At 40.7% G+C, this 25586-nt stretch overlaps 1 protein-coding gene across 1 annotated transcript; it reads left to right on the forward strand.

The window, feature by feature from the left end:
- Positions 1-1358: 1358 nt before the first annotated feature.
- Positions 1359-25224, forward strand: usp12b (ubiquitin specific peptidase 12b). The gene is made up of 10 exons (XM_040140569.1): positions 1359-1493; positions 6370-6450; positions 6567-6650; positions 8432-8561; positions 9275-9573; positions 9910-9986; positions 10205-10288; positions 12551-12748; positions 14403-14481; positions 19070-25224. The coding sequence occupies exons 1-10, from the start codon at positions 1446-1448 to the stop codon at positions 19169-19171; spliced, it is 1182 nt and encodes a 393-aa protein (XP_039996503.1). The 5' UTR covers positions 1359-1445; the 3' UTR covers positions 19172-25224.
- The last annotated feature ends 362 nt before the right edge of the window (positions 25225-25586 follow it).

Genomic DNA, 25586 nt, shown 5'->3' on the forward strand with positions numbered 1-25586 from the left:
AACTTATTATTCGAGTTATTCTTTTTTACTGACTTACAACAAAAATAGTTACAATATAAACACTAATAACTAAGACATTTTGCATCTGGAAAGTGTTGAAATATTATTGTTGAGGCTATTCATGTCTGAAAGGACTCAAACATAAAAGCTGAGCACACAAGGCTCATAAACTAGCGATGCATAGCAGCAAATATTACCTTCGACAAGACAGCTAAACTCACATATTTACTAACCAGCTTTTTTCTGAGATGGCAACCTTACCGTTATATTTGATATTATAGCAAACTACACACGAAATTAAACATTATCATAAAACTGTAACATATTAAATATTTTTCCTCCTTTTCAGCATGGCCGGATTAACCTCCTAGGGGGCCCTGGGGCAAGAATTCGTTGTTGGGTTCGGATTCATCAAATACGTCGATTGACATAAAATCTATCAACAACAGTTTTGATAAGTGATTCATTGTTGAGTCATATTTTAAGCAAAACTGCCAGAAATTTTCAGGTACCAGCTTTTGAAATGTGAACATTTACTAGTTTCCATAGTTTTCAATTAAAAAAGTCAACATGTTTGGTCACCGTTGGAACTTGTGGTCAGACATTTGAAAGTGTTACTGTGTTGTTTTCCCTATTTTCTGACATTTTATACACTGAACAAGCAATTGATTATCAAAGGAAATTATTGTCAGATATACTGATAATAAAAACTAATTGTTGGTTGCAGCCTTACAGTTCTCCTGAGACAGAATAATACAACCTTGCCCGAGGTTTTCTACGTGTTAATTACTTGACACAAACGGAAAAAAAATGGAAGCAATTTGAATAAACACAACTTAACAACAAACAAGTAAAATGTATGGATTTTGATTTCCTTTAGGAGAGAAGGTGGGAGATGGAGAACCCATCACAGCTGATATTCAGCGACTCAAATTTCTGACAATTTGCAAACAATCAGATTATATAAACCCAAATTAGATGAAGTAAGTCTGGCTTTTGGGAAAGTTTCCCAGCCTTGCTTTTCAGTGCAGATTTTTTTTTTTTTTAAGAAAAAGAGAGCACAGGGCATTTGATTTACAGACTATATATGCACGCCCAGTTGTCAGTTTATTAGGAACACCTTCATGGAGGTTTAAATGTTCAGTTTTTGTTGAAACTGTGTTAAAGAGTTTCAGCACAAACAACATTCTAACCTTCATGAAGGGAAGATTTATGGATGGACTGTTTTAATAGACTGCATTATTATTACTGTAGTTGTTATTGTTGTTGTTCTTATTGTTGTTGTTGTTGATGTTATTTTGAAAAACAAGTCCGGAAGTCCTTCGTGCCGTCCCATTTCTATTGACAGATATAACAAACGGGCAGAAGGCTCTCCCGGAACTCTGCAGCCGCATCGGCTCTCACAATTTCAATATCGGGGTTCGGTCCACCATGGCGGCTTACGGATGGAAATACTGATGACAGTCCGAAAGATCGCCTCGATTTGTACGATGGTAAGGGGCCGAGATTCGGCCGTGTCGCCGGTGTTCGTGCGCCGCGGCTCTGTCCGATGCCCGGGCTCGTGAGTGAGCCAGGACGCTAAGCTAGCTGCGCGGCTAGCAACGTGATAATAACACGGAAAGTTGCACGTCTTAGCCAGCTAACGGTAGCTCTGTGGACGCCGTGGTTCGGTTCGAGAAGACGGCGTTAGTATGCGCAAACCAAGCTTGTTTGACAGTTTATTAGCCGGCTTGTAGTTTGTTTACGCGAGAAGGGCAGGGTTGACCAGCGGGCGAAAACTAGCTAGCTTAGCCTGCTAGCCAAATGGTCTGTTTTGGACAAAGTTGTTTACTCAGTGGTGGTCCAGACGAAGATCCCGTTTCCGGTCCTTATTACTCATTACAGCTCCTTTTTAAATGATATACCTGTCACACATAAGAGATGAGAGAAAGGCTAAACATCTGTAAGGGCAGGGAATGTAAACACCCCAGCCAGCTGACATTGCTCTCTCTTCATGTGTAACTGATGGAGAAATAAAGCGTTTCCTGTCATGGGATACACCCTGAATGCTTCCTCTGGCAGGTCACTTAGCTAATGTTCAGGTTTTGGCTTTTAAAAAAAAATTGCAACGCGCTCTTTAGACCTGAAAACGAACACGCCCTTTATAGTGCAGAGTATTTGTGGGGGTAAATAAGTGCTAGACCGTGCAGAGCTGAGAGTTGTCACCTTTGCTTCAGCTTCGAGAGCCCCTTGCTGTGTATTCATCCCTTCACATGCAATGCCTTTGAAGAATTATATTCTCAGCCAGTCTTCCGCTCCTAAATAGCTTTTTCGAAGGCTTTTATAACCTGATACTTCATTGATCCTTGCACAGAAATTCAGCAAAGTCTGAGGTGGGGGTCAGCCACAAAACAACAGCACTTCGTGCTTGTAAACACGGGAGCTTCGGTGCAGATTCTGCCCTTGGTGGACAGCAACCTGTTTGGCAGGTTGTCGCAGAGAGGCTGTGGGTGAAAAGGTCAAATGCTGTAACTCCGCTCCATTTGCTCTGGTCGCATTTAATGTGACAGCTCTGTCTGTGTTGATTTGGCAGTGGAGCTAAGTCACAGAGGCAGATTTGACTCCTGAGTCTAACTTTTCCTGCTTCTGCCCGCTGCACCTTTCAGAGCTGACAGACGGTTCGGCAGATGCCACGGAGGACTCTGCTGCAGTCTTTTTAATTTGCCGGCTGCTGCTGCTGCTTCTGGCGTGTGTTTGTGTGTGTGTGTGCGTGTGCGCGCAGTAAGCTCTTACTTAGTCAATGGCTCTGGCACATGCACGGTGTTAAAGACCACACACCAGGCAAAAATAATTTACGGCACCCACTAGACAAACACTAACAAGGCCAAATATTAGCGGTGGCTGACAGGTTTTTTCCGTCTATTCGCCGCTTTGGCAGCCCACCAGTTTCTGCCCGGAAGGTATTTGTTTTTTTTCTGAAAATCAATTTGGCTGGTGAAACCGTGAAAGTCACTGTTAGGGCCGCGCGACCAGTATTGGCAGAATCACTTCTGTATCGATAATATGGCAACATTTTCGGGATGGCTATTGATGCTTTTAGAGAAGAAAAATGCAGGGGAACAGTCAGCAGTAATGTGAACATGAGGACCAAAGTGGTAAAGATGGTTGTTGTTGATTTGTCTCAGAGAACTCTACCAACTTCTAATCGTATCATTTAACTGTACTGCAGCATTTAGACGAGGAGAAGACAATTTGTACGGTGGAGCATATCATAGTATTACAATAACCAAACCCAGAGATGTATCTCCCTACTTTATGACCTGTTCTGTGTCACAGATTTAGTTTCTGCATTTGGGGAACATGTATATTAGCAAATTGTTGATTGGGTCTCAGTATTCTTTGGTGTGTTGAAATCTGTCAAGTACCGAACGCTAGTAACACATTTCTGATCAGATTGCTAATCTTGTCCACTTCTTCTTTGATCAGATAGTTAAATCCGAATTTTTTCCAATTTTAGATTCCTTTATATAGGCAAAGATCTTGTGTGGTTGCTTTTGTTCTGACAAAAAAAGAAAAACATTTGGGAACTTCACACGATCTTCCTCAGCGGGTGGAGTTTGCCCAGGTGTGATGGAACTGTAGATGATGATGACTTTTCATATTTCTGAGCTGTGTTGGCTTAAAAGATGAGACTGAAACCTTGTAAACACTAGGTGACACAATAGTTGTTTTATTTAATATGATTTAGTTTAATTTAGTTCTTGTTCTAGAGTTTCATAACTCTGATGACTTTAGACCAATTTTTTGATGTGCTACATGACTGACAAGATGTACCATTGATGCAGCTGAGACGTTTGACATATTTAGTTGGATGAAAAAGGGATTTGTGGAAAAATATGTTCATTTTATTCAAAGCAAAAAGGAAGGGTTTTGGTATCTGCACTGAAACATTTCAGACGATACCCACTCAGCCAGTAGCCCAGATGCACTAGACTCATAGTCATGATTAATAAACATTAGGCAGTCACAAAATGGAAGAGTCACTCAACCCTGCCGTCTGTGATCTAGTTTTCACTGAAGCTGGTGTCTATAAAGTTTTTCAAGATGCCCTGCGCAGCTGGCAGAGCTCAGTTCACTTTCATTTCCATCAATTTAGGAAACAGAGTCATTTCAAAGCCGCCACTTCAAACCATTGCTGAAAACATAAATGAGTTGAAACCTTAATCTACAATCCACACTGAATAAATCATTTTCCCCTTTATGAGGCAGATATTTGTCTTCCTGCATGTTTGCTTTTCTGACAATCCAGAGCTTGTTTTCCTGTGCACTGGCTTTAAACTCGTGCTGTTTGCAGGCTGTGTTTTTTTTTTCTTTAGATAAATAACCTCAGCCAGGCCTGCGTCTGCTCGCCTCTTGTTGACTTCACACGCACTGCAGTGTGATGATGAGTAACAACGGCGTGGCTCCACTTGTGCATTCAGTCACCCTTGAAGGAAAAGCTGCATCATTGTTATCATCACGATCATCTTTCCCCTCCTCTCTCTGTTTCTCTCTCTCTCCTGCCTTAATATGATATTTGATTTCTAAAAACTCAGACCGAATGACATCCAGAAGAGAGAGGTTTGATGATGACTGAAAGGACAGCCTTAAATGTAGACTCCCATCTTGGTCAGATTTTACACATTTACTAAAGTCAGCCAAAAGTTATTGATAAAATGTGGACAACAAAAATTGTTATAATAGTAAAAATATACAAATGCACATGTTTTTAAAGCGCTTACTGAGATTCATAAAGTGAATATCATCTTTTTGAGAGGGATTGAGAAACCTGTTTTAGAAACTGTTAAGAAGGTTTCATCTACAATGAAGGAAGGCATAATGTTGTTGTTGATTGCTGATAGATGATAGATGAGCCCTGTTCACAGGCGCCTTTACAATTGGATTCTCATTTTAAACAGACTGCTTTGTTGTCTTGTCTTGAAAATCCCAGCACTGTAATGTGTGTGACACTGAAGTTACACAGGCATACACAAGCGCACACAGTCGTTTTAGTTGTAAGTATGTTTTGTGGCTCTGCTTTTACAACCAAAAGCAGGGCTAGACTACGTACGTGTATCTTCAAAGCGCAGCTTCAGTGCCAAGCGCAGTGTGGGAATTTTGAGTGGTGAGTTCCACAAACAGTTTTTGGTTTTGAATTTTTTTTTTTTTTTTTTAGTCAGATGTTCACAAAAGTAGTCCTTTTCTCTCCTCAGAGTATTTGTGTAACCTCACTCTAGATATAATTTGTGCATAAAATTTATATAGACATTCTTAATTTTTTTTTTTCACATCTGTTTTGAAAAGGTTATGTACAACAACAGGTGTTTCATTTTACAGCTCAAATTCTAGCCGACCTTTGTTTGAGCCAGGGTTTTTCTGACTCACATCTAGAAGACACATAAACATCATTTCGGCATCGAACCATCTTTGCACATCGTTTCTGGCTGGTCTTTGAGATTTCTCTGTAAGATGTGAACTTTCGAGCTGTCACCCGCTGTGAAAATGAGATGTTGTTTGCCGTGTTGAGGCAATACATAAAAAAAAAACAGAGACGCACACACTTAAAGCACACTCTGTTATCATTGCCCTCACGTCAATTAATTTTCTCTCAGCTCAATGTTTATGTTTTGAAACTCAGTTATCAGCTGAGTCGTGGGAGGAAATTTGGGGAATTTGGGTACCATTGGTTTGTATGAAACAGTCAGTAAGACAGTTGCATATATCTGGCATAACTTGACTCCTTCCCAAAATCTTTATCCAATTACGGCCTGGTAATAAGCTGATGGATATAATGTTTGGCCCTACATTACTCAACTATATTGTCAGTCTAAATAGCCGAGCACTTTTGCAGTGACCTGCACATATTTAAATTATTTCATATGTTGTCCTGTAACAGTATGTCCTCCTTGGTCGAAGGTTAATCTGGAGTCACTCTGATAAAACGTGGTGAAAAAAAATCAAAAGTCTGCATAGCAACGATGCCTTTAGGTTACTGTAAAAAAGAAAATTGAATAGATACAATCGAGTAATGACACTAAAACTGAGGAGAGAAAATCAGTGCGTGCGTAGAAAGAGAGGATATGAAGCAGGATACACAGCTGCAGAAAACAAATGGTTGACAGTCCAGTGGAGCAGAAAGAAAATGGAGCAGGAAAACCAGAAAACAATGAAGAGGAAATGAAGGACAAAGGAGGTTTTCTGATGGATAATTCTGCTTTAGTGTTAGGGAAATTAGGATAATGAGCATCAAATTTATGAATTTTTATTTTTTTTATTTTTTCTGGACAGCGTCATTAACCGAAGAGGATCATTTAAATGATTGAATGTGTCTCTTTCCTCCTCCTCCTCCAGGGCGCCAATGCCTCTGCCTTGGAAAAGGAGATTGGACCGGAACAGTTTCCCGTTAATGAACACTACTTTGGATTGGTCAACGTAAGTTTCAGTCGGTCACAGAAAGCTACACACTATGAATTGAAGCTACTGCAAAGCTCGTATACACTCTCCACTCTCTCTCTCTCTCTTTGTCTCTCTTTTTTTTTTCTTTCTAGTTTGGCAACACCTGCTACTGTAACTCAGTGCTGCAGGCTCTGTATTTCTGTCGACCGTTCAGGGAGAAGGTGTTGGCGTACAAGGTAAGTGGTGAGAGAAACACCGTAGCTGTAACAGCCAGCAGTATACCTCTCCACAGGGTTGTACAGCGCGCTGATTGCTCACGCTGAAAGAATTCACTTGAATACCCCGAAATACCATGTTGGTCTGACTGTAAGACGGTATTTTTTCTGGATTTTAGTTTGAAAAAGTGGGCTGCGTATTATGTTTGAGGACCAGACATTTGGTTTCCATGGCAGCAGATGTCTTTGCCCTTGAATGGAGTGCGTACCGGTACTCGTGTTACAGAATCAGCGTGTGACACAAGTTGTTTGTAGTTTTAATGTTGCTAGGCTAGTGAGTTTCTCCATGTCCATTCAAAGTGCGTCTTTTAAAGCTATACAGCTCTAAAGGTGGTAAAGGAAAAGTAAGGTTTATTAGAGCGAGGGTTTTATAGTCATTTTAGCTCGAGCCATTGGTTTTGTCGGTCACTCTATCAGCTCAGAGTAATTGCTGAGCTGTGGGAGCACGTATGGTGGGTCAGTCCTGAACCAGGTAGCGAATGCTGTGTCCACGCTGCATCTTGTGTAGCATTTAGCCTCATCTTCACCTCAGTCCTTCCCCTAACCGGTCATTTGTTTGTGATGCCTAATCACAGCTTAATGTAAATCTAAGTGGGGAAGACTATTTGTGGGGGAAACGGACTGTGACACAAGAAACTGTCTGGATGTTTTACAGTTACAGCCTTTTTTTCTCCGGCAAATAACCTCTGACCAACTTAGATGTTTGTTTTCAACCTGTCTTATCATCTGACTGCTCCTGCCTGTTGCCCAGACAGGCATATTTTTAGCAGTGATGCAGCATCATAAGACCTCAGTAATTACGCTGATAGAACCGATACCGGAGCAACAAAAATAACACGAAAGTTATAATAAACTGTACTTTTATCCAGTTAATCTAGTTTCTAATGGCTCGTGTAACGCACACGCTGAGGAAGGCAGAGCCGGAACGTTTGTGTGTGTGTAGTGGACTGTTGCTCATGATTTATTGAAAAATAAAAATTTAGGAGGAAATTTATCGGTAGTGTTTTTCCTATATTTGAATTATTTTTCCTGCCACGAGGAAATAAACTCATGAAGACACAGCGTCTCCGACGTCTTTACTGCAGAAACTGACAAGGACCAAATCATCTATCAAGCAGCCAAGAATGACTGGCGTCACTACATCTCATGCAGAATTAGCAGCTCAAAAATGCTATCAGGAAAAAAATTCCAACTGCCCTCAAGAGCCTGACACGACAGTGTATGAGAGAATGAAAATAGACAAATGTGGAATTTACAGTATGTTGTGCTTTGATGGCTCAAGTTCCACTTTTATGAGAGAAAAGACTTCAGGAATGAGATCTATATTATCGTTGGACTAGTAGTATCTTGGGAAAACTTTCCCAACAGGAGTAGCCGGATTTTTTTTTTTTTTTTTTGTGGGGGTGGGGAGTATTTTTCCAAAAATACAAATATGAGCGCACACTTCAGGAGAAACCATCCCAAAAACCTCCTTAAACTGTTTCCTTCTTGAGTTACCTCCAGTTAATAAGTCAAACATTAATTTCATAGGTCATCGATACCACGTTATGTGTGAGTGTGTTTATAGTTTTGTCATATCACTCCCACAGATTAGTCAAGGTTCAGCCTGACTGGATGTCGCATCACCTCACTTGTACTCTGTACTTTTATACGAGAGAGAAATGATTACAAGGCTCCCTGTTAACTGCCTCGTTGAAGTCTTTACGAGGTGACGGGCGTGTCCTCCTCCTCATCCTCTCCAGGTGCAGCCGCGTCGTAAGGAGTCCCTCCTCACCTGTCTGGCTGACCTGTTCAACAGCATCGCCACGCAGAAGAAGAAAGTCGGAGTCATCCCTCCCAAGAAATTCATCTCACGGCTGAGAAAAGAGAATGGTAGTGACACAAAATGATGATGGACAGTTGGGTTGTCGTGGTACCTTTATTGTATTGGAAGGTGAAAGCTACTGAAAAATTAAAATATTTCATTTTCGATCGTTAAGTTGTTTTTTTTGTTTTTGTTTTTTTTGTAGAATTTGACAGTTTTGATTTCACAGCTCCGACAGTGTGTGCAGCTGTTGCTTTTGTCAGAAACTTAAATGCTCGACTTCCTGTAATTTTCTCAGAAAAAACAAAAAAAAACATCTGTCCTTCACCAGGTGATTGGAAATGTAAAGTCTAAAAAGTTTTTTCGTCAGTTGGTTGTTTAAACCAACTTCCTTTCACCAGGCAGTGACACAGCTGAGACGACCAATTGGCGAGGTAGAATGGGATGGGAACAAGAAGAAAAAAGATGGAGTGTGTGGGGGGTGTGTTTCAGCTGAGGAAATAAAATTGTCAGCCAAATCCTGGAGTGGAAAGCAGATGAAATAGAAGAGGGGTCTTAATTGGCTCTTTTCTCCTCGCCAACATGTGCTGATGTCGTTTTATTTTCTGTTCTCCCTTTCTTCAACCCTTCTTCCTTCCTGTCTGTCTGTTCCTGTCTTTTTTTTTTGTATTGTTGTCTGAATTCCCCTTTCCACTTCCCTATATATTTTTTTTATTGTTTTCTGTACTGTATTTCTCTGTCTTTTCACATATTCATATCTCTCCACCTCTGTCCCTCTCAGAGCTGTTTGACAACTACATGCAGCAGGACGCCCACGAATTCCTCAACTACCTCCTCAACACCATCGCAGACCTGCTCCAGGAGGAGAAGAGCCAGGAGCGACAGCAGAATGGAAAACTTGTGCAGAACGGAGGAGGAGGAGGAGGAGGAAGTGCAGGAGGAGGAGGAAGTGCAGGAGGAGGGGGAGGAAGTGAGGGAGGAGGAGAAGGCGAAGGAGGAAAGGAGACGCAACAGACCTGGGTCCATGAGATCTTCCAGGGAACACTGACCAACGAGACGCGCTGCCTCAACTGCGAAGCCGTAAGTGTCGGTGGCCTGCATGTGTTCATGGCAGGTGCAACTGTGGTCTGCTCAAGCTCGGTGAAAGCTCACAGTGAAAGCCTGACCACCTCGGACCACCTGACCACCTCCAAATGTGGCCCTGCAAATCGGATCGCGTTGCGATCCCAGTGCCTTCTGCATTTACACCTGGCGCTGACATACGTTTTAATTCTAGGTTTAAATGGGGTATAAAGGAAATAAATACGAAAAGTGTTAAACTGTAGTTGTCGACTGGTCATAAGGTTGCATTGCAAGTTTTTAGCCTGTTCAGTAAAAGAAATAACTTGACCTTGAGTGTCTTCACTTATGTTCCAGGTGAGCAGTAAAGACGAGGACTTCCTGGATCTGTCTGTGGATGTGGAGCAGAACACCTCCATCACGCACTGTCTTAGGTAACACAGGGCTCCTTTGGATCACCCATGAAAAGAGAGATTAGTCCTTTATGCTCGCTTGATATGCAGAGTCTCGGGAAAGACACTGAATGTTACGTCAGGGCTTTTGACTCTTGAACGGTTTGTGGTCGCAGTTTATCACAAAGGTGTGTTGAACTGTGGAGCTGTGTTTTAAATGTTGTTTTTGATAAGTGTGTGTATGCGTGTCTTCTGAACAGGGGCTTCAGCAACACAGAGACATTATGTAGTGAATACAAGTACTACTGTGAGCAATGTCGCAGCAAACAGGAAGCCCAGAAAAGGTTGGTAACATCAGCTACTCTTTAGTATCTGGCATTTCCTCTTTCTTTCTTGCTTTCTGTATTTCTTTCTTGTTTTCTTTTTTACTTGCCCTTTCTTTCTTTCCTTCTCTCGTTTCTGAATATATTTCAAGAGGATGTTTGTCTGATTTTTTTCCGCCCCAGCGCTAATTCGCGCATCCAAACTCAGTGTATCCGCCAATACCAAGTACCGACCCGATACCAGTGAACTATTTTTCCGAAATATAATTATTTTTTCTCTCCCTGTGAGAAATTGATTAAAATATGAGAAGGCTAATGTGAGGCTGTAACTACAGATCACCTCCTTATCGTAAGCAGAGACGTTCATGCACAAACATCCTTTTTAGGCTTGTGAAAATTCTTTGTCTGTTGTTTAGGAGTTTTATGAAATTGTGTCATTACAAGGCATCAACCTCATAACGACGGCTACACCAACACGTTCTTGTCCAATGAATGATGAGAGCTGATGTGCTCTCGCTGTCCTCTGTGTCCACGCATAACAGACTTCAGAGCACATTCCCAACAATAAGCGCGCATGAGATCTATCTACTGTTAGAAAAACTGCGTGGAGGGAACTGTTGGTAACATTACCGATGTCACAGTAAACCGCCGTTGCCTTAGCTTACTGCTTCAGATGAACAGGGCAGAGGAGAAAACTGAATTCAGTGTGGATTGGTGACGTTTGGCCGGGACATTATCATTGATACCAACACAACCAATGGGAAATATTCTGTCCAAGGCTGGACATCCAAAGAATCGGATCAGTTCATCCGGAGTTACTGAATTGGGGCTGGTCGATTAGTCAGTGTTGTCTTTTAATCGTCCGCCTGTATGACTGTATTGTTCCAAAATTCTTGAATTGAGATGTTGTCGTTCTCACTCACAGCTGCCTCGTCTAGATGGGCAGTAACTTAAGTTTATCACATCCAACAAAGAAACACCACACTAATATATACACAAAATACATTTTTTCGTATGGATTTTGTTCAAGGAAAATAAAAATCATTTACTTTTCAGTATCGAGATAATAGTGTAGTAGTGACAGTCTCTGCAATATTAATTGGGCCCTCTCCTGGCATCAATGTTTAGTTGGTTGGTTGGCAAATGGAGATTTCAGACACTGATCAAAATCTTTGAAGTGGGGCTGCACAAAGCAACTTTTTACGGGCCCTCTGTTGAGGTTACTGCCTAAATCCCATGGAACCCTGAACAGACTTTTGGCCGTTTTGAAAATAGATTCTCTTTGCTGTGAGAGTCTGTCATCGGAAAGTGACCACCTTGTCTCTATACAGCTGTGTGGGAGTGGTTACAACCGCTATCGCACAGCTATGTGCGAAGCCCAGCCGCCTGAAAGCTTTTCTGAGGGGACAAACATAGGTACAGTTTGTTCCATTAGAAAGTACCCCTGAAACCACATCTGAGGTTACCGTAGCAACCAGTCAAAGCCTTCCTGTTGCATTCTGAGAAGTTCATCATAGGTGTTTAAACTTGATCTTGGCCAAGATGCCTATTATTAACTAGTGCACTGCGGTCTCAGATCCGCTGGGCGTAGCGCTTTGTCTTCCGTTTTACATAAATAATAATATTAAATTTACACTGTAATCAGAAACAATCCTGTGCGTCCAAAGTGTCTGCTCAGGAGTGCAACTACACGCATTTTTACCCTTTCGGAGCGCCTGATAAATGCACCGAGAACATCCATCGGCTTGAAAGGGCCATGTGGTCACCAGCGACTGCACCTCGCATTAACACTGAGCAGAAAGCTGTGAGAGCATGAGCCAAATTAGGAGGAGCACAAAGCGTCCCAGTACGGACTTCTTGTTCCTGGTAGGGGCTCCAGAACAGTAATGGCCTCAACCTAGAAAGCTTTTTGCCCTCTGAGTCTTTGTCAGGCGCAACTGACCATTGCTACCTGTCTTTGTGTGATTTTTACTTTCCTCCCGGTGTTTTTCCACTGACCTTTTTACAAGCCGTTTTCTTTATTTTCTCTCTATTTTGTCTTTGATTTTTCAATTTTCTTTGTGATTTAAAACGCCTTTGACAGTCTCTTCACTTTGTGTCTAGACCAAACATAAACAGTTCACTTTGGAGGTCATTTCAATTTCAGTTTTGTTTTGGCATTCATCATATCACTCATTGCTTTTTCTGCTGTAAAAGGTAAAAAAAAAAATAAAAAAAAATCAATGCCACCAGAACCTCAGGAACACAATTAAATCTCTCTCTCTCTCTCTCTCTGCGCGTCAGGATGAGGGTAAAGAAGCTACCGATGATCCTCGCCCTCCACCTGAAGCGCTTTAAATACATGGACCAGCTGCACCGCTACACCAAGCTGTCCTATCGCGTGGTCTTCCCCCTGGAGCTCCGCCTCTTCAACACGTCCGGGGACGCCACCAACCCCGACCGCATGTACGACCTGGTGGCTGTCGTCGTACACTGTGGCAGGTAGGTTCTTTTTACTTTATATTTTAAAGAACCAGTGTGTACAATTTAGTAGGATCTATTGGACAAAAAAAAAGGAACTCTCTGCAGTTGTGCAGCTGTTTGTGGTTTGTATTGCACAAATGACAGACACATTTATAACTGATATTACTTAATGTTCTGTCCATCAACTAATCTATCAAACAGCAGTTTTTTCAGCACTGATCGTGGGGATGTAACTAAGTTTAAAGGTTTTCTGCAGGTCTTGAAAAGTCTTAAAAAGCATTGATTTTAGTTTCCTCAAAAAAAGGCCTCAAAAGGTGTTGAAAAGTCTTAAATATCATTTTTCTTCTTGCCTGGAGTTGGCATTAATGTTACTTATAAAATGTTTTTCTATTTGATTTTGGCTGGAAAATCTGTAGTACCATTGTTCTAGACCTCTGATGTTTTTTTTTTTAAATTCCTAGTTGGACCTTTTAAATAAATAGGTTATTTTTAATTGATGAATCCATCCATCTGTCCATTTCCTGCTTTTTGTCCAGGTCCAGGTCATGTTTAATTATTAATTAATGATATTACCAGGATATGTACAGCTGGAGAGCATTGTGAGAAATGTGATATAAATGTCAATACATTTGTGTCTATTAAAGCAACCTGCTGCATTTTGCACTGGATAAAATTCTGCCCAGACTGATGTGTATCAAGAAACATCCCTGGTGTCATGGTTCTCATTAACTGTCTGTTTTAGCCCTGTCAGAAAGGGCAAGGCATTACTGGATGTCCAACTTTCTCAAAACTACATGAACGCAGCATGACAGTTGAATTAAAAAAAAAAAAAAAGAAAAGAAAACTTTGAGGAATGTTTCAAATCTTTGAGCCAGATCTTTCAGAAGCTTTAGGTGACTTTTGCGGGCAAATCGTCAGGTAGATGTACCTGCCAAATAGTTTCCCATAGAAACAATGAAATAATCACAACAATGAAAAGGCAACATTGAAACGATAAAGACTAAAGATCGATCAAAACGGAATTAAAAGTCCCAGTTTTATTGATGGAGGTATTGAATCCAGGTATCACACTAAGCTGACTTGTTGTTCTGCATTCAGCTCTCCAAATCATTGCAAGCCACACTCGAAAGTTCAGTTCAGTTCAGGCGATTCAGGGATCTGGGAGTTTCCTCTGATGATGATTATCGGACATCAGCCGATGTGTTAAGTGATCATTTACAAGTGGTTAGTCCTCGGATCGTCTTCAACTGTCCTCAGGTGGATAGACATTATATATAAAGGCAAGGGCTTACATGCCGCAGTCTGTTGTTGTGAGCATGTTCCTAAACCCAAATTTCAAACGCTGTTGAACTGTTTCCTTTGCAAGATAGTATCTCTGAATGCCTCTTTGAAGCTCTCTTGCCCACAGGTAGTTTTGACAACGTTACTTAGACTTTGAACCTCTGTTGCCTCGATAGTGACACATTTTCATCAAAGATTACCCAAAACATGTAGCCTGGAATAAAAGATTTAACAGGATCTTTTTAGAGCAGTTCTGTCATGTTTTTCACTCGTATTACCTCAACAATAACATTCAACATCTAAGTTTCAGTTATTATTGGAGAATAAATGTGTCTAATGCATCTCAGGTATTATTTTCACAATGGGTCTCCCCTCTGTCTCTGCATTGCAGTGGTCCCAACCGCGGACACTACATCACCATCGTCAAGAGCCACGGCTTCTGGCTGCTGTTTGATGACGACATCGTAGAGGTGAGAGAGATTTTTCATTCTCTGTTTTCTCTCTCTTTTTTTGTTCTTTTTTAACAAGCACATCCTTGAGGAGCCTCGGAAAAGTTATTAAGTGACATTTTGCCTTCGGGCTGATTATCAAATGCTTCGTGTGTGTTTGTGTGTTTGTGTGAACCATTAGCAGTTCAATGTAATTCTCTCAGATTATTCAGTGTTTTTATTAAAGTAAAATAGACGCCTTCAGGTTTTGAATACAACCATTGAAGTGCCCCCACTTTTGCATAATGGTATTAAGTGGAAAAATATCCACTTCTATATAATCTTATATATTCTCAGAGCTGTAGGTGAACCTTGCAATTTATTTATTTATTTTTTAAGCTTCAATATACAAAGATTAACCGCTGTCAGCTGACTGCACATCTTGGTGGTAACACCGGAAAGAGTACAACTGGTGGGGTCTAAACTTTGTGCATTGTACAGGTAGAGTTTCTACTGTTTAGGCTCTAACCTTTTCCGTTTCGACTGAACCTCACTGTTGCACAGGAAGCAACTAAAACCCAAGAAGTACAAGCAGTGTAAATACAGAGCTAATTGGTTTGATAAACTTATAACTTGAAATGATTGAAAACGGGGCTGCAACCAACCGTTGTTTTCATTATCGATTCATTATTTTCCATTAATTTCTCAATTAATAGTTTGTTCTATAAAACAGCAGCAAAGTGTGAAAAAGGCTCATCACAATGTCATTTAGCCCGAGGTGATGATATGAAACGTGTTGCTTTGTCCGACCAACAGTCTTAAACCCAAAGATGTTCAATTTACTTTAATTTTACGATGAGGAAGAGCAGCAAGTTTCAGAGGCTGAAACCGTCGACTTTTTTGGCATTTTTGCTTGGAAACACGGTCCCATTTAGAAGTTTCCCATCTCATCCTAACCAGACAGGAATTTCAAATAGCCGCTCCTCCAGACTTGGTGTGTCGTGTCTGGATTTCCTGCAACGGGCCGACCTAGATACTTCACCCTTTGCTAAATGATGAGGAGTTAAGATCGGGTCTAGCGATCAGGATAAGATAAGAAAAATGGAGGGGTGCATGAATGCATCCATACAGGAAAAAGGGAATGAGATGACGAGAAAGAAAACAGAAAGAAGAAAAAGTGGATACCTGCTTTAGATTATAGAGCAGGATTAAATCGAAGGCCTGTGGACAAGATCTAGAATGAGAATAATGTTTACCTGCTCTTTCCTCTTCGTATTTTTCTTCTTTTTGTCTCTCTAGCTTGGTCTTGACCCCTGTTTCCCTCTCAGCTCCGCTTCTCATGTTCACCATGTACCTACTCTGATTTTCCTTTTAACTGAGACATTATTCATCCCAGTTACACAATTCTAAACTATAGGGCTCTTTGATCATGAAGAAGCTGTGTTTGGAAGATTAAGAATATGACCGAGTGCTGCTCTGCTTGCTCCAGCCCCCTCCTCTCTTAATTTCTACCATCTGCGAGCAGGTGATGCTGATACGGAGATAGTGCTTGTCAAAACTTTTGTTTATTTTTAACCTAAGTCTTTCACCCACGTATTTTGGTCGTCACGAAATTGCTGCTCTGCTGATCGCCTGCGGCTTTTGTTACAAAACTGTCTGCTTTCCTCTCTGATGTGGTGACAGGAGAGAACATGTCTGCCTTCGTAGAAACAACACAGTCTGGCATCCTTCTAACTAGTGTGATAGTGCTCAGCCCCCGCTGAATGGTTTACCACCTCCCCTCTCAGCATGTATCCATCCACACTGCAGCTGACAGGACAGCAGTTTGAAGATACAACAGTTTAACCATAGTTTTGATAATGTGTTGATTAAATCAATCCAAGTAGGGGAATTTACCAGCATCTCCATGCCTACTACATATTACAAATATATAGAGTTAAAAGTATAGCTTTCCTAGTGTAAAATGTTTGCCAAAAGCATGATGTAGCTCTTGTCATTGGCAGTCAACCACAGCAGTAAAATGGCCACAGCCTCGGCATGCTGCTCTGTTTCAGCCGCAGCCAAGGAACCTTTCAGTTTGTTGTTTTTCTTTCTTCGAGCCAAAAAGGACGCCATGCTACAGTAATCAAGCTATCAGCAGTTGACTAACTGTGCAGTCAAGATGGTAAAACGTTCCAGGGTTTCTTGAAGTTCCCTCAGTATTACAGAGACAAATGGACAAACAGAGTTTTCTAAGTTGTGTAATTGTTCTCTTTGGTTTCACAGCGCTGCTATAAAAGTTTATTTGTGACCGCAGACATACAGTGGTGAACAATAGTCTCCCAAAGAAATCTACAAAAGTTATTTTTGTCTCAGTCTGTAATTTGCCTAAAAAAAATCCTGTGAGGCAGTGTCCTTGAAAGATTTATGTAATTTGTTTAGTACAAATTACATAAATCGTTTTACATCAGATAAAACATAGTGGTGGTGTTGTACTGGACTGTATTATGTTGTGCGATGTTTCTAATGTTGTGCGCTGCGTATGTGTTGTGAAAAGTTGTAGTAAATGGTTTAAAACATGCAGCGCTACTGGTATGGTCCTTTATAAAGCATTTCTATATGGGCCCAGCCTTTACATTCTTCATATTAAACTACTGAATGTTTTTTGCGACAAGTCCCAGTGCGGTCATGGTTCTAGTTTGGCCCAATTCAACATCAAATCGATACATTGGAGGCATTTCTTTGCCTTTCTCTGGGAACCTTTGCCCAATTAAAACAGTTTATTTTACTTTCAACCTCCCCGGCAGTGGGAGAGGTCACCCTGCTGTTTGAATACAGAGAGACTGCTCAGTCACAGTCATCGCGGACTGATGTTTAAAACTGATCCCACCACCAGTGTATTTTTCCACTATGAGTGGAAGGAAGCCTGCTGGAACATCTGGTCCAGTGGACAGAAACTGGCTGAGTTCTGGAAGATTCCGCTGAGTTTGCAGGGCTGAAACACTAACTTATCATTTTTTTTTATGGTTTGTGTAGATTTACTCACCCTGTCCGACTCACTGCTTTGTATTCGAGCTTCCACCTTTGTTATACTAAGTTATATCCATCTTGTTTTGCCTGTTTATCTCCGCTGTTCAGGCCTTTCCACCTGGAACTGAAACTCACAGTCTTCGAAAGTTGTTGCCATTTCTCTTTTAACACCAAACTGAAAGTATATCTCTTGCATATTATTTTGTGCCACATTCCCCACCCTTTTGAACAGAAAAAAAAACGCTACGCCAAATAATAAACAGTTTTCAGGGCCGAGTCTTGAGACATTAGCGATTACTTGTCCAGCGTACTCAATTTTTAATGGTGATTTGTCAGCAAATAAAAAGAAAAACCTCAGTGGAACAGTTACACAACAAAGTTCAACAGCAGGAAGGATTTTTATTTTGTGGTAGAATAGAGACCACCCGAATTTTTGTACACAGGTGAAATGTGTTTTCTGTTTCCATGTCTGGAGAATTTGTGGAAACTCATGTTCAAAAATATTTGGAGATATGACTTGATAATAACATTCTTTTCTGAGGGGTTAAGGTAAAAGAAGCATAGCTGCTACCACATCTATCTTCTGTTTGAGTCAAAAAAAAAAAACTCAGTCCAAGAATGTCTTTCAATCCAATCACTTGACAGAAAATATGAACATGATGTTCGGTGTTGGTAAAAACTTTTTTTGCCTCCCAGTTACTTCTGTGCTCTGTGAGGAGGAAACAGGGAATAGCATCTTTTCTTTTCCTATTCACTTTCTTTGCAAGGCAAAAACAGGTTGGAGATTTGTACCATGGTAGCACATAAGCAAAAACAAAATGAATTCTACCATGGTACAAAACTTTTGCTTTCTTGTAATTATGATATTTTCATTTGTAATTCAGAGTATTTCAGGAGTTCAAAGTAATCCAAAATGGATAGTCACAAAAAGACTTGTTTATTTACAGAGCTTTCTAGTTAAGTAGACATGATGTTCTATAATCTACTGTACCTTGATTTAAGGGAGTGTTTCAATGTTTTGGGAAATACACTTTGCTTGTAAATACATTTGCTTTCTTTGCGAGAGTTCAATGAGACTGAGCTGGTGGCAGGAGTTGATTAGACTGGAAGCAGGGAGGAAAAGCTAGGCATGGCCTGCCCAGAGTTGCCCCAGAATCTGTCAAGCATCATAAAAAAAACAAACAAAAAAACAACCTGTGCCCACAGACTGTATCTAGCAACCTGTGCTACAGCCGGACATACGGTAAAGAGGTGGTGTTAAAAAGTTAAAGCGTGTTAACCTCCCTAAAACCACAAATTGCTGTTTTTACATTTTCATACTTTAATTTCTCTAAAACATACAAGATATAATGTGTTCATTGTTGAGCTTTAGAGGTGCTGCTAGGTGTAACTTTGAACTTTGGACGGAGCCAGGCTAGCTGTTTCCCCTTTCCTTCCAGTCTTCATACTAAGCTAAGCTAATTTCTTCCCGGCTTCAAGCTCTGCACTTAATGCACAGACAGGCACAAACTCTGGAAAAGAAAGCAAATAAGCACATACCAACATACATCGCACCGTCTAGGAAAAGTCATTTTACTGCAGCGCCGTACGAGAACCCAACCTCTCTCTTCTTTTCTTGTAGAAAATTGATGCACAGGCGATCGAGGAGTTCTACGGTCTGACATCAGACATTTCCAAGAACTCTGAGTCAGGATACATCCTGTTCTACCAGTCCAGAGACTGAACCAGCCAGCAGTATATCCCCAACGGACTGTCACTCAACAGAGGGGAAGGGGCTTATGGTTGCCACCGGCTCCACCCAGTACGCTCACATAAGTATCCAGGCTTTATTCCCTGTAGGCGGAGCTTTGCACTGGAGCGCCACTCGGATCGGTTGAGACGTGTGCAGGTCGCATGCCAGCCTCCTGGATTACGACCGTTCAAATCCTCTGAGCCCACACTGCAACAAGCACCTTACAAAACAAGATGGCTGATTCTCTAACACTTGCTTTGCACTGTGGCATCAGCTGGGAATACTTGAGTAACGCCAATCCAAGAGGCTGACATCGCCATGTGCACAGTGGTCCATTTTGGAGGTAAAAGCATTCTGGGACTGTCGTGATGATGCAGAGTGACCAATCAGCTGTTTCGGATGAGACACATAAATATCTCATGCCAGAGGATGCCAACCCTCGTCATGGTTACCATCGGTGTCATCGCAGTCTTCTTTAGCGTTTTTCTTTTTTTTTTGGTTTTGTTTTATTGTTAGTTTGGTTTTTTTTTGGGGTGTGTGTGCGTATTGTACCGTGCTAAATTAGGTTTCCACAGGGACTGTAAAGCTTTGCTTAGCTTTACGCTGACACATACGTTCACCTCAAAGGAAGTCCCCAGTAATTCTTTCTCTGGAGACGGAGAGAAACAATATCCGACAGCATTGGTAGAAGTCCCCCTGAGTCACAGCAGAACCACTGACACTACCACTAGCGACCGAATGGCCTGAACGTGTACTTTGAGCGCAGCGCAGTGATGCAGTTGCTAGTTTGCAGTGTTTGATTCGTGAAGTGGTACTAACAACGCCTATAGGCAGAACGAGAAATGAAAACCAGCCACTGGAGAGATGTTTTTATGCATCTGATAAAAATGTCTCTGACAGATGAGTAGGGCTCATTATTTTACATTTTTACTCATCATTTAAAAATGATAATTTCTTCATTCTGAACAGTAAAAAACAAGCGAAAATTTGACCAAAATACAATTTTCAGTATCTGTAATTTAACCATTTACTGTTTTATGAAGTAATTCAAGGTTTTATCAGCTTTTTTGAGGTTTTGCCCTATTTTTTCTCTTTGCTTATTGTTACCAGGGATATTTTGTGTGTGCATTTTTACCGTTTTCTTTTTTCTTTTTTTTAGACAAATAGTGGTAAAAACCTAAAACAATGAGCCTCAAAGATCGCATACAATCCTGGTTTTAGCTTTAAAAAAACTACTTGGCTAAGCAGTGAAAGTGGCTGGCGAAAGTTTTAGTTTTCAAGTTACTGCTGTGTCGCGCCATTACGGGTCACGTTCGGTGCCACAGCGGGAAAGGTCCACAAGGGAAGACATTAAACGAAGAGCGGTTGGGTGTTTCAACAGGATAAGCTAACTTTTTTGAAGCAGGCTTTTTTGTTTTTTGTGGTTTTGACAGCAAGCACAGTCTCCTTTGCAGTTTGCTTTTGAAGGTTTGTGTTGTGTGAACATTTTTGAACTTTTTCTTTTTAAATGCCAGAATATGCACAGTTGTACCATTTTAAAGGGTCGCACAAAAAGACAAATTATTTCTGTTTCCTCTAAGTCAGTTCTGACATCCAAACTGACACACTACATAAAACCTGTCTGGATGTTTATGTTTAGTGGGTTTTGTCCTTTAGTTCATTTTTTAAAGCTGTATTTATGGACAACAAACTCTAACACCTCTGCACACACACCTTGCTGCAGCTGGTACAGCACAGCTCATATCAGCCACCAATCGCGCGCTGGCAAATTGCGACTCTGGCTTAAGTGTTTCTCCTGCAGCTGCAGCCCTGGCAGGCAGTCGGAGCTTTTACGTAACATGTTTTTCACTCCAGGATCTTGAATTGGAGCCCTCAGTAATGCTGAGTGATGCTAACGGTCTGCCGATGTGGAACTTGTCCACTGTCGGTCGGATACATGGTATATTTAATGCAGTAAGACGGTCTCTGTCTGTCTGTGTCTCAGCAGTTTAAAATGGCTTCCTCTTCTCAGTGTCTCTTAAAATCTATTTTAGCACAATAGGGAAGAGTTTGGGATGGTAACAACTTCTGATTAAGTGCTGACTCATCCTGTTAGTGGGAATATTAAAGGATTACGTCCCTCAAATATTGGACTGTGGTGTCGCTTTTCCAAACCGTTGTCAGTAATTGTTAAAACACTTAGTGTCTCTTCCTCAAATAGCTCAAGCTGTCATCGTTTTCTGGTCACATCATAAAATTAGACCTAAAGCTGGGAAGTCAGTCGATCAACAGAAAAATTCATGGGCAACATTTTTAAGAAGCGATTAATTGTTTTTAAGTAATTTTAATAAAAATGTGAGAATTCTTTTCTATCTCTGTCGTATGATCAAGGTTTTTTTAAAGCATATTTAAACAAAAGTCAGCAATGGGAAGTCTCCTTAAACTCTAGGAATTCATTCTTGAATGTCTGTAATGCACGTTTCATGAACAATTTTCTTTTTTGATTGTTCAACCTATTAAAAGTTAGAAAATAGCGAAAAGTGCCTATCACATTTTCCCAGAGTCCAAGGTGACATCTTTAATTTGCCTGTCCAAAATCCTGAATTATTCAATTGACAATGACATAAAGCGGAGAAAAGCAACAAACCCTAAAAGTATAGAGAAAACATTTGGGCTTTTTGCTTGACAAACAACTTAAATGATTAATCGATCATCAAAATCGTTACCAATTAATTTCCTATCTATGAACTTAATTTACCCAATACTTGTTTCAGTCTCCAAATGATCGTGCAAAGTGTCGTATCTTTGATCTGAACCTCTCCAATAGGTTAACAGTTTAATTAATGCTCACAAATAGGTTTTAATTGTGCTGAGCTGAGGCGAAAGCAGGAGCCATTTTAAAAACTTGTACTCGATCTCCTTAACTTGTGCCTGCTGATCAGCTAAAACCTTTTTTTTTGTTGTTGTTTTTTTGTTAAACGCACAAGCAAACCAAATGTAGGATTTTTTTTGGTTTAGTCTTGTTTGTTTGGAAGTCAGTTTCACACTGCCAAGCTCACGAGGCTCCACCCGGCCAGGCTGTCTCAGATTATCAAGCAAGCTCGCCCTGTCACTCCTTCGTAACAGAGCTGACGCAGATGGAAAGTGAATGGAAACGCACTCTGTGTCGCTTTTAAGATGTTTTGTATTCTACTGTAGGTGAGATGCCTGGGCAGTGGGTCAAGTATTATCTGAATGTTAACGTGTACAGTAAAATAAAAATAGGGCTGCTGCTTCACCTTTAAAAACACAATTTGGATTTGGGTGTGTCTCAATACTCTGAAGTCGCTCGCTCTCCTTCTAAGAGGAGAAAAGCATTTTCAGTAACAAAATTTTTTTTTCACATACACGGGATCAGAGTAACGTGAAGCCCTAATCCACTTCGGATATGTCTGGTTTACCAACAGTGTCTTTGCATTGCCGAGCCTTGATCTAAGACTGTCATACTATGTGTCACGGACCCGCGTCCCTGTCTCCCTGAACTCCGACATTTCAGTCACTGAGCGGCTTCTAAAATTCATTACAGGAAGAATGTTAAAAGTCAAAACTCAAAGGATGACGGGCAATATTTGTAGGGACCCATGTGGCCTTTCGACTGGACAAACTAGGAACTAAATTTAGTTCCTGCACGATAGCTCCATTTGGCAAAAAAAACAGCTGTGATGGAAATATTGGGACTGTGTTTGAAGGGTTAAATGTCGCTGATAGTTTTTGACTTCCTCTACCTTCCCAAAGCTTTATTGACTAAGTGAGGAAGTACTGCACACCACTAGGACAAGGTGGTAGGATGTTAGGTGAGATGGACATTGTTTTTAAACGGTAATAAACATTACAGAAAAGTTAACAAGTTGGCTTCCTGACTAGCTTGAAAAAAGAGCACAATAAAAGGGAACAACTTTGAAATAAAACTTTTTTTCATCGTTACGTATTAGAGCTGAAATAAACAAATACTCCGCCGATCGTTGATAAGCTTTCTAGAGTTTCCAATCTCTGTTGTCCCCTCTGCATGCCTCTGTTAAATTCAACTGTTACATTCAACTCAAAAGTCAGAGTCACCCAACAGTAAATACAAAGAACAGCGTGATGACTCTGGGTTGTTATCTTGTGGGTGAAAATTGCGTCATTTTTAAATCTGCCGTGCGTCTAATTTGCACAACTTCGCGATTCTTCGGATGGAAATGCAAACAGGGATGCGCAAAAGGGACTTATAGTTCCCGGTTCAGTTCGCCTGGTTCCATAGTTCCGGGTTCTGTGTAGTCTAAAGGGGGCTACTCCATTATAGTCAGTAGAAGCCATGTAAAATCAAAGATGACACATAGCTTTCAGCCACCAGTGGCAGCAGTGAGCACATTACTGCTGAGCATCTGATTAGCGAAGAAGAAATCCTTCATCATTACTGATTTTACATAGTTTGTATTGACTGTAATGGAAGATTTATTTCTTTTCCCTAGTACAGGTCGCTAAGAAGATTGCCTACCCTCTGGTCAGTTTGTATTCTCAACATTTTTTTTCACATGAGGAATTTCCATGAATCTCTCAGTGACCGAAATGTTCCGGTGTCATAGCGACCCAGGACAGTGACGCTCAGTATGACAGTCCTGGATCAGCGCTAGGTAAAGTTAAAACAGCGTCAGTAAACCCGTCTTGACTTGTACCCAACAGTTTAAATCTGCTCATTACAACCACAAAAAGCGTGCGGTCGGGTTCTGGAACGTCTTGCTCGGCTCGTAGTCTTCAAAACGCTGTAAATGACAGAAGGGGAGGAGGCCACTTCTGATGACACGTCCCAAACACTTCACCTCATTCACTGGGTCGAGGCTTCGAGGTCAACACTATTTCCTTTTCCTGTCCGTGCTGCTCTTAAAGTCAATTAATCTACATGAAAGGATGATGTTGCTTTGGGGTTGATCCACTTTGTTTCCATCAGTTCTACAATTTCTGGAAGTCAGAAAAAAAAAGTTTATGATTGCAAATGTATTGAAATTCAGGTTATATCCAGGTACCAAGAGAATCTGTGGACTCCTAAAATTGTTGCTTTCATATTTACCAAATGATGTGTTTTATATTTTAAGCCTTTTTTTAAAGGGAAGATTTCCTTCACTCACAGTATAAATTAACAAAAACAAGCACAAAAAAAAAGCATCAATTGGGAGGTGGAAGTCCACAGATTCAACCTGGAGCTGGTTATGAATCTGTCTTAATGAAATGCAGTTCATGGAAGTCAACAATGCCCGAAACTGTAAAGCGTTGGTTGAAATTTTTTGGCCAGAGGAAGCTTTGTAATCCCATGTTGAAACAAGGCTTTTTTTATTTTTATTTAAATACTATTACTATTATTATTATGAATGTTTATGTTAACCTCCTTTTCTTAGATGTTTCACATGTTTTTGATATATTTTACTAATTTTAATAGTCTACCATTCTTGTGTAGGCAGCTCTGGATATTTTGAGGATTTATTTTGGTTTAATGTTTGGGAGTATGTGATGAGAGATGTTGATGTGTACATAATTACAGATGATTATTGGAATATATAAATAATTGCTTGCTTGAAATAATCAGCAGACCTAGATCCAAAATGTTGGCGGACTTTGTGTCTCTAAAGTACTTTTATTCTGGTAGTGAATCAATGTGCCTGGTACTTAAAAAGTAACAAGCCCCACCCATCTGGTATCGCAGGCAGCCAAAACCAAACAGCCCTAAATAAATGAGCTCCTATGGTCACAGCATGGTACGCAGGAAACTGTCTGATTTCATTAGGATAGTTTCAAAGACTAAAAAAAGTTCTCCTACTAGAAACTGACCAAAAACTGTGTATCACTGCGTTAAAGGAAAAATCCACTTTAATCTACGTTGGTGTTTCTCTTTTTTCCGCTCTGCTCGTTTTATAATTTGGTGTTTCATTTCACTTTTTCCTGCGACTGACTGGTCCAATGTAACTGACATGGTCGCACCCGCAGTCATTTACCGTGAGATTATGTTGAGAAGAACGCTGGTAGCACGCGCCATCGTCGCGACCAAAAAAAAACAAAACAAACAAACATGAAATTCATCGGGAGGTAGAGGAGAATATTTCAGTCTCGCGCTTCAAACGGGTCTCCCACAAAGTTTGACAATGTCAAACTGGGAAACGTTCCACTAGAATACCTGAGGTCCGGTTGAGCCCAGCATAAAGGGATCCTTATCAAAAAACACGAATATCGGCAGACGTACTGCATTGTTAACGGGTTTTTAAAACCCCTAAATATCCATGTTCTCCAGTACTGATCTGGCTAAATCAGTTGCTTTGGAACATTTTCCTTACGAATTCCTTTTGTAAAATTTCACTTAACGCAATGAGAATTCGAAAAAGTGCCCGACAATGCACCTGAATGAAATAAACCACAATAA

The sequence above is a fragment of the Xiphias gladius genome, chromosome 12, assembly GCF_016859285.1.
Source record: "Xiphias gladius isolate SHS-SW01 ecotype Sanya breed wild chromosome 12, ASM1685928v1, whole genome shotgun sequence".
In the NCBI taxonomy this organism is placed as follows: domain Eukaryota; kingdom Metazoa; phylum Chordata; class Actinopteri; order Istiophoriformes; family Xiphiidae; genus Xiphias; species Xiphias gladius.

What these genes read in the sequence shown, in the direction of transcription:
- usp12b (XM_040140569.1), top strand. Translation starts at nt 1,446, where the DNA reads ATGGAAATACTGATGACAGTCCGAAAGATCGCCTCGATTTGTACGATG. An exon ending in ACTACTTTGGATTGGTCAAC is followed by an intron (nt 6,451 to 6,566) that starts GTAAGTTTCAGT and finishes TTTTCTTTCTAG; the next exon opens with TTTGGCAACACCTGCTACTG. An exon ending in TCCATCACGCACTGTCTTAG is followed by an intron (nt 9,987 to 10,204) that starts GTAACACAGGGC and finishes TCTTCTGAACAG; the next exon opens with GGGCTTCAGCAACACAGAGA.